At 50.1% G+C, this 12,384-nt stretch overlaps 1 protein-coding gene across 1 annotated transcript in view; it reads right to left on the bottom strand.

Annotated features, from left to right (window-relative positions):
- The window catches only part of LOC129386600 (uncharacterized), a 75,536-nt gene that overhangs the window by 25,774 nt on the left and 37,378 nt on the right, over positions 1-12,384 (bottom strand). Inside the window, exon 4 of the mRNA XM_055074680.2 lies at positions 2,473-2,847. Coding sequence (XP_054930655.2) covers positions 2,473-2,847 — 375 coding nt within the window. The remainder of the gene's footprint in view (positions 1-2,472; positions 2,848-12,384) is intronic.

Here is a 12,384-nt window from a genome sequence, read left to right as displayed (position 1 = left end):
CTACAACAGTGCCGAACATTTAGTGCAAGGTTTACGCTACACACAGACTAAGATAAGTGTCATCTGTGCATTTATTTCGAAGGCCAGAACGAACGATAAGAAAGCGGCCGAGGACTACATGATGTGCAACGCATAGAAATTGCTTTTTTTTTTTTTAAATCAAGAAGTTAATATGTATGGGTGCAATTCATCACTGTCATGCTCGGACTGTCAGTTTTTCATCCATCCATGCTAGTGAAAACAGCGTCGGTGGAACAAATGACGTGCACGTGACGATGATGATGACAGCTTTCAAACGGGCCACCTACCCAAAGTAGAGTATGCGCCCGAAATAATGCAATTGATGGCAAACAACGGCGAAAGGATCCACCAGCAGCACTGGAAATGTACAGGGAAAATAAAATCGGCGTAATCTCGTAGGTGGCACTGTGTCAGTTTGCTCATGACGTGAGGTATTGAAATACAAGCTTTAGCTTAATAATTAATTATTAACCACGTGGGACTTTCAAAACAACTCTTCAAGCTTGTGAACCATGAAACTTAATTTTTAATTATTTTAATGGTGACTGGAATTTTCGAATACTAATGGAAAAGTAAAGTGATGTTTAACAGTCTCGAAAGAGAACAGCAATTTACAATAGGTAGCGAGGCACTGGAAGTGGTAAGGGAATACATCTACTTAGGGCAGGTAGTGACGGCGGATCCGGATCATGAGACGGAAATAATCAGAAGAATAAGAATGGGCTGGGGTGCGTTTGGCACGCATTCTCAGATCATGAACAGCAGGTTGCCATTATCGCTCAAGAAAAAAGTGTATAATAGCTGTGTCTTACCAGTACTCACCTACGGGGCAGAAACCTGGAGGCTTACGAAAAGGGTTCTACTCAAATTGAGGACGACGCAACGAGCTATGGAAAGAAGAATGATGGGTGTAACGTTAAGAGATAAGAAAAGAGCACATTGGGTGAGGGAACAAACGCGAGTTAATGACATCTTAGTGGAAATCAAGAAAAAGAAATGGGCATGGGAAGGACATGTAATGAGGAGGGAAGATAACCGATGGTCATTAAGGGTTACGGACTGGATTCCAAGGGAAGGGAAGCGTAGCAAGGGGCGGCAGAAAGTTAGGTGAGCGGATGATATTAAGAAGTTTGCATGGACGAGATGGCCACAATTAGACATGACCCGGGTTGTTGGAGAAGTATGGGAGAAGCCTTTACCCGGCAGTGGGCGTAACCAGGCTGATGATGATGATGATGATGATGATGATGATGATGAATGGTCATCTCCCGCCCTGCAGCAGTGGTTGTGCGCCGCCATAGACAAAAGACAAAGCGAAAAAATAAATATGATGGTCTGTGCTATTCAGGTCATTCAATACACACATACTCGGAACTACCCTCACCAGATTACACTGTCTGATTTCCTCTGAACTTTTACCTACACAGGTCTCGTTTGAGGCATTCCCGCTTCGCTTTATCAGTAACGAGGAAACAATCGACGAATTCATATTTTTTTTCGTGTCAACGCTTAGCTATACTAACGTAATCTTAGATATATTATTTCGCAAGATTGGCTTAGATATGACAATTCCCGTTAGATTTTCCTCTGGAGCTTCGCGGTTACGGTCACAGGGATGCTTGCGTCGCCGTCGAGGAATTTATTATTGATTCCAAGTGATTTCCCACTTAGTTTTTATTACCTTCATCATTAATATTTACGTTGCATTTGAATTCAGGCTACGTCATTATTTTATATCTGGTCGAATCCACCAGTTATCGCAATTTGCAGGTGTGGTGTAATTTTGTTCCTTGCAGTTTGATAAGGAGGAACGGATCTCGCAAGAATATCGAGATGCCGCAGAAAACCCAAATGAATAAGTTGCAGAAAAACGTGTGCATAATGTTGCCATAGTAACGTGGCAGTAAAACGATGTGGTAAATGTATGACTAGTGTAAATAATTACAATAGCCAGAAATGGTTGTGACGCGATGTCAACAGATCGAGGTTACTTAACCAAGAAAAAACGTGTGCTTCACTCCACTTAATTCAATAGCGTCATGTACGATGTAACCGGCATGTGTATTCCCTGTTTTGGAGCCTTCCTTTGGAGCAAAGTTAAAGAAGGATAGTTAAGGGCAAACTATTCTGTGACTGGACGGACAGTCTTGAATGGTTCGTGTAACTTTTTGGCGGGAGTCGTATAGAGAGACAAATATTTAAGATGTATATTTTATGCTAAGTGATGGAGCACCACATTTTATAATGGTTGATATACCACAGTAACGATGAAACTAGCCTTTAATTTTCATAAAACAGCTAAGGAAAGCGACTGTGCGGCTAGAAATGCACTGAAGGTTATTAATACGACTGTCAACAACATGAGGTTGCAGCGGTTCCTTACAAAGTGCCATTTTTTTATTAAGTGCGATGCTAGTGCAGAAAAAAGCATAAAAATAATCGCGCGCTCACCCCGACGTTCCGCGTGCGTATGGTCCACGTAGACTTCACGAGGCAGAGCTCCTTTATGGTGTCGTTTGCACACAGCATTAACACGAGAGATTCTGCGTCTTTAGAACACAGATTGAAGTTCTCGATGCGCACTTTCGTCACTGTCTTGTTAGTCGCCATTGCATCAAAAACCAAATAGCACTTCCGGCGTTGGTTGTGCTTATGACAAATGACAGTCAGCTCAGCTGGAATTGCAGGATTCTTCAGCAGTGTCTTGAGACTCGTGTCTTCTGTGCCCGCACAAGACATGGCGTCCACGACGAGGCTGGTAACGCTGGTGTTTGCAGACAGAGCACACAGCGTCTTTTCCCTGAAGATGGAGGCACATTCTTCAACCTATGGCGCGGAGAAATGAAGACTGATGTAATGTGCTTTTCCAATCGAATACGAGGTAATAATGGCTGCAAAATTGTTTTTTTTTTATTTTGACTACTATACCTGAGGAGTACATGAACATGATTAGGTATAAAATTTTCTAAGTGAAGAACAATAATGGGTATAGGTGTTGCACATCCTGCCCAAGAAGTACACGCAGTGGTCGATAATAACAAAATAAACCTGCGATTAAGTTTCCCTGTTTAATGTCGCGTGATGCAGGAACACTAAAAGCGTCCTCCACACTCTCCATAAACTGCACTATTCGTGAAGTTAACTGGGTTCTCAGTGTGTTGCTGATAATATGCGCAGTAGCATAAATGGCGTAACGTCGTAAGCGCTCTTATTTTTCCCACCTGCTATGAAATTTGCTGGGCTCCCTTAACTTTTCAACGAATCTAAATGGTAAAAATAAATGAACCATCTGCTTCTTGTACTAACATGCAGAGTGCCAGTACAAATTTACGTATCTATTGCGTAACTATCGCTCTTTCTTCCTTAAAAGGAATAGAAACTTCTAATAGTGAAGCGATTGACCAACGACTCCACATAAATCTGGAGAAATACGTTGTATCCAAATACTGTTACATAAGCCCTGAGGGGTTATTCTATCTGCTTGCTCGGCGCTCTTCAACACGATATATGGAATGCATTCCTTCAATGATCCTGTTTCTTTTGCATGTCAGGCTAGAGAAGACGAAAATTTTTTCATAATGTCGTGAGTGGGTTTCGTCCCCGTCGTTAATTCAGTTCTGGGCAGCATTACGGACTTTGCCTCAACGCTTGGAATTCCTGGAGGAAGCACGCACTCCGTCTGCCTGATATTCCTGCACATACAGAAAGCTTTAGACTCGGTTCCGCATAAGGCGGTTGTTTTCGGTCTTGTGACAACGGGAATATTGAGACATCTCATCCGCTTTGTGTATGATTTGCTATCGGAGCGCCGGATGAAAGTGGGTGTCGGAGGAATAAACCAACCTCGCACTGTGGCCCTGCAGTGCGGCGTTCAATCGCTGCTTCTGTTTAACGCCTTACTTGCCACTTTTCCAAGTTGTTTGCATCAGGACATGTGACTTCCCTGTAGGCTAAGGCTCGGATGCGGATGATAGGAGGCTATCTATGCGGATGATATTGCCCTGTGGATAAACAGCGCTTGGTGCCTTGGTCTGCGGCTTCGTACAAGCTTCAGAGCGCTCTGCACACGACTTCACAGTACTTGGCCGAACTTGGCCTGCAGATGTGACTTACGAAGTGGGTTGCAATAGCGTATCACCCTAAACAACGCACTCGTCGAACCATGAACTGAGTGTGCCTGGCCGACACGAAGATAATAAGGTGGATGCGACATCACCGTCACTTGGGCGTGATTGTCGATGTTCGCATCTTTTGGTGCCCAGTCGTTAAACTTGTGCGGCGCAAATATCAATTCCTTCTCATGTGTGCGACTGCTTTTACTTCTAAGGGTGCCGCCTGCGACAAAACAACGGCTCAGTAGGTGTACCAATTATCCGTACTTTCAAGCGAGAATGCTCTGCTGAATTCATTTTTTACTATTAAATTAATTATTACTCATTCAATATGGCCTTCCTGATTTTATATTAAACGGTAATTCTACGCTATTCAATGCTAATTCCACAGATATTAGGAAATTTGTGGTCCATATTAATTTGGAATAATCTACCCACTTCTTGGCCAAACCACCATCGTGGGTAGGAGCGACACGCGTGACAGGCTACAACAACAACAACAACAACAACAACAACCAGCGCTGTGCTTTCTAGCGCAAGTTTATTTCTGTGAAAATATAAGTGCATAAGCTGGTCCTCGCTCCCTGCTCGCGAAGAAGACGACGAAGCGAGCGAGCGCACGCACCTCACCTGGGCTCTGGGTTTTTTCTTTGAACTGCCGGATTTTTTGAGTCACGCCTTAATGAAAGTGCATCGACCGGATGCATGAAACTGTGTGGACCACCGGGAACCCCAATGCCGAGGTAGGGGACCGCTTTTTCCGAATTTAGAGGGATTTTGTGTGCCGAGAGGAGCGTCCGCCGCTGGGCCTAACGTCGACTTCGACCTTGGCCGGGGGAGCGGTAGGCCCTGCCAGAGCATCGGTGAAGCCGCCAGGGGAACATCAAAGCAACGGTGATTACGCAAGTGAGCATTTACCTAAGATGATTACCGCTATGCGTGTAGAGGCGCACGGCATCGAAATTTCGCCGGACCTGTGCACAGGATCGCAAGGCTTGAAAACTGGCGGTGAGAGAGTCAGGCTCAAAGGCATGGGCAAGCTAGGCCTAAATCCTGTACTTCAAACGAGCCAAGATGGCGCCAAGGCCACGGCTGATGTCAACAGCTGGATCAACAACCTAGGCGGTGGCGCCACTGGCAGCGATACACATCACTCAAGGGCGAAAGGTGTAAACAAGGGCAAATTGTTGAAGGGCGCGCGCATGCCAGACTTGTCGCGCGGCGACATAACGATCGTGTTACGACCACGAGGCGGGCTCCACGTGAGCGACGTGATCCACATTGAACTAAGTCGTGCAATTGTTGCGGCGGCACAGATCCCCGCCAATGGAGCAAGTGAGGACGTCGTGTGCCCCAACCTCCAGCAGAATATCGTCGTGCTGAGCACCTCCAAGAGAGCACGCCGACCGATACGCTGCACTAGGAAGGATCGCGATACGCGGCACGGCGCACTAGTAAGTACCTACTAAGCGGCCCCTCACAGCACGGTCGAGGGCGTCATAAGGGGCATCCCACTCGAGGATACCGCCCAGGTGACTCAAGACAATGTTGTGCAGAAGCATGACCCAACGGTAGCTGGGGAGGATCAGGTAACCGCAGATTTGTTGAAGGATGGTGGGCAGAATGTTCTAGAGAAACTGGCCACCCTGTATACGCAATGCCTCAGGACTTCGAGCGTACCGGAATCCTGGAAAAACGCTAACATAATCCTATTCCATAAGAAAGGGGACGCCAAAGACTTGAAAAATTATAGACCGATCTGTTTACTGTCTGTTGCCTACAAAGTATTTACTAAGTTAATTGCAAATAGAATCAGGAACACCTTAGACTTCCGTCAACCAAAGGACCAGGCAGGATTCCGTAAAGGCTACTCAACAATAGACCATATTCACACTATCAATCAGGAGATAGCAAAATGTGCGGAATATAACCAACCTTTATATAGAGCTTTCATAGATTACGAGAAAGCGTTTGATTCAGTCGAAACCTCAGCAGTCATGGAGGCATTGCGGAATCAGGGTGTAGACGAGCCGTATGTAAAAATACTGAAAGATATGTATAGCGGCTCCACAGCCACTGTACTCCTCCATAAAGAAAGCAACAAAATCCCAATAAAGAAAGGCGTCAGGCAGGGAGATACGTTCTCTCCAATGCTATTCACAGCGTGTTTACAGGAGGTATTCAGAGACCTGGATTGGGAAGAATTGGGGATAAGAGTAAATGGAGAATACCTTAGTAACTTGCGCTTCGCTGATGATATTGCCTTGCTTAGTAACTCAGGGGACCAACTGCAATGCATGCTCACTGACCTGGAGAGGCAAAGCCGAAGGGTGGGTAAAAATTAATCTGCAGAAAACTAAAGTAATGTTTAACAATCCCGGAAGAGAACAGCAGTTTACGATAGGTAGTGAGGCACTGGATGTGGTAAGGGAATACATCTACTTAGGACAGGTAGTGACTGCGGATCCGGATCATGAGACTGAAATAAGCAGAAGAATGAGAATGGGCTGGGGTGCGTTTGGTAGGCATTCTCAGATAATGAACAGCAGGTTGCCATTATCCCTCAAGAGAAAAGTTTATAACAGCTGTGTCTTACCAGTACTCACGTACGGGGCAGAAACCTGGAGGCTTACGAAAAGGGTTCTACTTAAATTGAGTACGACGCAACGAGCTATGGAAAGAAGAATGATAGGTGTAACGTTAAGGGATAAGAAAAGAGCAGATTGGGTGAGGGAACAAACGCGAGTTAATGATATCTTAGTTGAAATCAAGAAAAAGAAATGGGCATGGGCAGGACACGTAATGAGGAGGGTAGATAACCGATGGTCATTAATAGTTACGGAATGGATTCCAAGGGAAGGAAAGCGTAGTAGAGGGCGGCAGAAAGTTAGGTGGGCAGATGAGATTAAGAAGTTTGCAGGGACATGGCCACAATTAGTACATGACTGGTGTAGTTGGAGAAGTATGGGAGAGGCCTTTGCCCTGCAGTGGGCATAACCAGGCTGATGATGATGATGATGATAACCCAACGGCCCTACAGGCAAACCGAATCGGTAAGACCCAATCAGTGGTCATTGCTTTCGAAGGGCACAAAGTACCCCATTATGTGAGGTACGATAACCTGCTCACGGAGTGCACATTGCACAGAAAACAAATCGACGTAAGCTATGCGTGTGGGAGATTGGGCCACAGAATCGACGTGTCCCCGGATTCTTCGAACACAACCTGCCGAGGGTGCGGAATCCCCAACCCCGCCGAAGACCACGGATGTGTCCCGAAGTGTGGCTTGTGCGGAGGCAAACACCTGACCGCGGACAAGGCCTTGCAAAGCCCGCTTCAAGACGCCCTACGTCGTCCGCCGGCGACGTTGGGAACGGCACCGAGCGGAGGAAGGAGACGACGGAAGAAGGAACCGAGACAAGAGAGGTCCCGCAGGCGGACCCCGCCGTTGCGCCTCCAAACAAAGGGGCCGGTCACATGACAGGCCGCAGCAGCAACAAGAGTGGCGGCAGAAACGGCCACCGGAGTCACTCCCGATCGAAGACACCATCCGGGATTGGCAACGACGGCGGCAACCGCCGGTCGCGCTTCCGGGCTAGTTCGAGATCCGGGGCCAGTTCGAGGTCCGGGGCCAGTTCGAGGTCCGGGGCCAGTTCGAGGTCCGGGGCCAGTTCGAGGTCCGGGGCCAGTTCGAGGTCGCGGAGCGAGTCAACCGGACGCCGAGGGATCGCCGAGAAAAAGGTCGGCTGGACCAACAGGTCTCCCGTCGCTCGAACCAGCGACACCGAATTCCCTTAGAACGACAGAAAGCTGAGCTAGTTGGTAATGATTCATTATGCAAAAAAAGCGGTGACGCATGCAGACAAGACACAACAGTGTTCGTGTTGTCCACTTCTCTACTCTTGTGCCCTGTCTGCACACCTCACCTCGTTCTTGCATACCGAATTCCCACTCCTCACCCCCTCCCAACCCCTTAACTCACAAGCGAATCCGCAAAAGGACAGTATCGAAGCGGTAGATCTTAAGAGGATCATAGAGCGCCAAAACGCTCAGATCCAGGAGCAGAACGCCCAGATACGGGCGCTTATGAATAATATCAAAACGCTGGCGAGTAACGGCAGCTCGGCAAATGCAAGGCCTCAAAGCAACAGCACGGCGGCAGAAGCTTGATGTGGGCGAGTTGATTGAGCATACTTGATGAAAAAAAAGCGCTACGAAGACGAGGACGAAAGAACAACATGTACGACAGACCAGGTGCCTTGTCTGTCGTACATGTTGTTCTTTCGTCCTCGTCTTCGTAGTGCTTTTTTTCATCAAGTATCAACAGCACGGCGGCAAACAACGGGCGGGTGGCTGGAGAGGCTGGGGCCACGCAACCTGCATCAAATAATCAAGAGACGATGGACGCCGAAGAGAGCCCATCGAGCGGAGAGGAAGCGGCGACCGCAGAGACCGCGACCACGGCAACGACAACGACACAGATCCCGCGAGGAGGAGAGCTAACGGCCATTTTGGCCGCAATTTCCCAAATTAACGAAAGGCTAGGCAAAATGGATGCCGGACTCGAAGCTGTCGAGAGTCAGCCTCACACGCCATCGGCGAAGCACAAGCACCTAGCGCCAAAAGTAGCCTCAACGTCGGTGAGGAACCGCTTCGCGTCCCTTAAAAAAGAGCGGGCTGAAAAAAATCAAAGGCGCGATCGCGAAAAGGCGCAATCGACTCGAGACGTCTGGAAAGGATGATGCAGAATTCAAGTAAGAAGCACAAGAAGAAGACCGGGGGGGGGATACCACCGTAATTTACCAATGGAACAGCCGCGGGATTCGCAACAAAGAAGCGGAACTAATGTTACACATTGACGGGCAGGAAAACAAGCCCGATGTAATTGCTCTACAGGAAAAAACGGGAAACCAAGACTCCTGGGGTACGTCACTTACACGGACCCCACGGAGAACGGAACGGCGGTGCTCGTCAGCAGCAACGTGGCGCAGCTCCACATGTCACGGCGCAGGGCGGGTGCAAGCACACGCTGGTCGAAATTCATGCGAGAGAAATTGGCAGTCCGGGAATTTATTCGTAATGAGCGCTTACTGCCGGCCGTCACAACGCCAGGACGAATTTGACCGTATCGTGAGCCAGGCGAAATGGCTAGCGGGGACCAGGCCGCTCCTGATCCTCGGTGACTTTAACGCCCCTCACACAACGTGGTGCTATAAGTTCCGGTCCAGGCGAGGAAAAGCATTGGCCAAGGCTATGGAGGGTCACGTGATGGTCCCCCTGAATGAGCCGGACGTAACCACCAGAAGAGGCAGCAGTGCCGCGAGGGACACCATGCCAGACTTGTCGGGGTTATTGGGCATGCTAGACGTCTCCTGGAGAAGCGAAGAAGTGGGCCTGGGGTCTGACCACAGCGTGATCGGCATCACGATCCGAGGCTCCCGACATCGGGCTGTGCTGGGGACGGCGCGTATCACGGATTGGGACAAGATGAGAAAGGTTACCCAAGAACAAGAAGAGGCGTCCGAGGAGGAATCGGGACAAGCTGAAACACAACAGACCTACACCGAATGGACGAGGGACCAGAAGAAGGCCTTCCAAACATTTACCCAAGAAAACGCAACGACTTCGCAGCCTCCGTACGTGGACGCCAGACTGACCCACATGTGGGCGGCCCGGCACTCGTTAACGCGGCGGTGGGAACGTCAGAGACACAACAGAAAGCTGGCCAAGCTCACAGCAGTCTTGACCAAACAGATCGCCGAGCACTCGGCCAAACTATGTAGGGAAAATTGGCTTAAGACCTGCGACGGCCTGCATGGCAAGCTCTTGACGTGTAATACGTGGTGTCTCTTGAGGCATCTGATCGACCCGCTGAGTAGCAAAACTGCGACCAATCGCAACCTCACCAAAGTATTGAACACGTACTAGGAAGACGGCCGCAGGCTCCTGGAAGATCTGAATTCGAAGTACCTAAAGACAGAGAAGGGCCAGTACCCGGTGCCCGAGAGGTACGAAGGACCCGACAACGAAGAGCTGGACCAGGCGTTTACAATGACAGAACTGTGGACAGGGATAGATAAAAGTAACAAGAGAAGTGCACCCGGTAGGGACCGCCATAACTTACAAATTACTCTGTAACATGAGCGACAAAGCGGCCCGCGGCCTCCTAGAGCCCATCAACGAAGCGTGGGAGAGCTCGCGGTTGCCGAAGGAATAGAAGGACCCCGAGGTCAACTTCATTCCAAAGCCCGATGAGGCCCTCACGATAAACAACATGCGGCCCATCTCCCTCATGTCCTGCGTGGGGAAGGGGATGGAGCGCATGGTCCTTTGCCGGCTGCAGAAGCACCTCGAAGAAACGGATCAGATGCCAGAGACAATGTACGGCTTCGGGCAACATCTCAGCGCACAAGACGTGATGATCCAACTTCACGAACTGGTCGTCAAGCCGGCAAAGCGGCACAGGCCGCGCGGGATACTCGCCCTCGACCTGAAAGGAGCGCTTGACAACGTGTCCCACGCGAGCGTGCTGCAGAATCTGAACAAGACCAGGTGTGACCGAAATACATTCGACTACATAAAAGATTTTCCGTCAATCCAAACGGCGACCATCAGGATAGGGGAGGAGAAGGCTGGCCCTGTCGAGCTCGGCAATAGAGGTACCCCTCAGGGATTGTTCTTGTCGCCCCTGCTCTTCAATCTGGCCTCCTGCCCCTGCCCGATCTACTCAAGCAAATCGAAGGCGTGGACCACGTGCTCTACGCCGACGATATTGCAGTGTGGACGGCCCGAGCCAGGTTCGATGCCTGGGCGGAGGAAGCCTTACAGCGGGCGGCAACGACCGTGCACGAGTACGCACAGTCGTGCGGACTCAACTGCGCTCTCCAGAAATCAGAGCTGCTCATGAACTAACCGGCAAAATGCAAGAATGAGCTGCCGCCGAAAGTGATTATCACCATCGACGGAGCGGCCATCAAGCCAATACACCAGATTAGGATTCTCGGCTTACTACTTCAGAGCGAAGGGAAGGCACCCACCGCCGTCACAAAGATCAAGACTACAACTGAACAGATACTTAGTATGATTCGGAGGGTATCTAACAGAAACAGAGGCCTTAAATAGGACGTTGCCATGCGCCTGGTACGCGCGTTCGTCGTGAAGCGGGTTGCCTACTCCGCCGCGTATCACCGCCTGACGAGGGCAAATAGGGACCCCCTAAACACGATGCTTCGTAAGGCGACGAAGCAAGCACTGGGCATGCCCATATACTCGTCCACCCAAAGCCTGCTAGACATGGGCGCCCACAACACGGTGGAGAAGCTCATCGAAGCCCACGTCTCTAATCAGAGAATCCGGCTCAGTCACAGGGAATACGGACGAGCCGTCCTAAGCAAGATAGGATGGCAGATCGAGCCACTACCCATCAAGGCGGCCATTCCGGAAGACTGGAAGACGACCATTCAGACTAAACCCCTTCCCCGGAACATGATGCAGGGCAAGGACGATGAGAGGCGTACCGCGCGGGCCATAGCCATAGCCTGAAAGCTGGAAGAGAACCCCAGGGTCCTGTACGCGGACGCCTCGCTCCGAAAACGCAGTGACCATGCAGCTGTGGTGGTTACGTCAAAAGACAGGCTGATCGCCAGCGCGTCCCTGAAGACAACAGACCCCGCAGTTGCCGAAGAAGCGGCCGTGGCCCTCACACAGCCGAGCGTGGACACCGTGGTCACCAACTCAAGGACAGCCTACGGAAGCTTCCGCAGGGGCGTAATCTCCTCCGCGGCCCGAGCCATTCTATCCAAGTGCAAGCCTCCGGGAAGAGCCATAGAGCTCGTGTAGGTCCCGGCTAACTAGCAGGTATCAGGCAACACCATCGCCGACTACCATGCCCGAGAAATGTCATTCCGGGCCGAGCACGAGCCAGAAGTGCTACCGCACCTGGTTACCAGCTTTCGGGACATCACCGGAAGTACCGAGAGGAAAGGTGCAGACTGCCAGAAGCACACCCCAAACTCACCAGGCAACAAGAGACGATCCTGCGTCGAGCGCAGGCGGGATCGCTTGCGCATCCCGTACTGATTAACCGCATGTACCCTGCGGAACACGACATGCTCTGTCCTTTTTGCAAAAAAGAAAAGGGCACCATGCCGCACGTGTTGGCAGAGTGCACAGAACTCAAGATCCCCCCCCTCCTCCCCTTCCCACCAACACCCCCAATACCTAACCCCTTGAGTGATGGGAGACCTTGTTA

Source organism: Dermacentor andersoni, chromosome 4 (assembly GCF_023375885.2).
Source record: "Dermacentor andersoni chromosome 4, qqDerAnde1_hic_scaffold, whole genome shotgun sequence".
Classification (NCBI taxonomy): domain Eukaryota; kingdom Metazoa; phylum Arthropoda; class Arachnida; order Ixodida; family Ixodidae; genus Dermacentor; species Dermacentor andersoni.
Note: the sequence above shows the minus strand (reverse complement) of the source record. Positions and strands in the feature narration are given on the sequence as shown.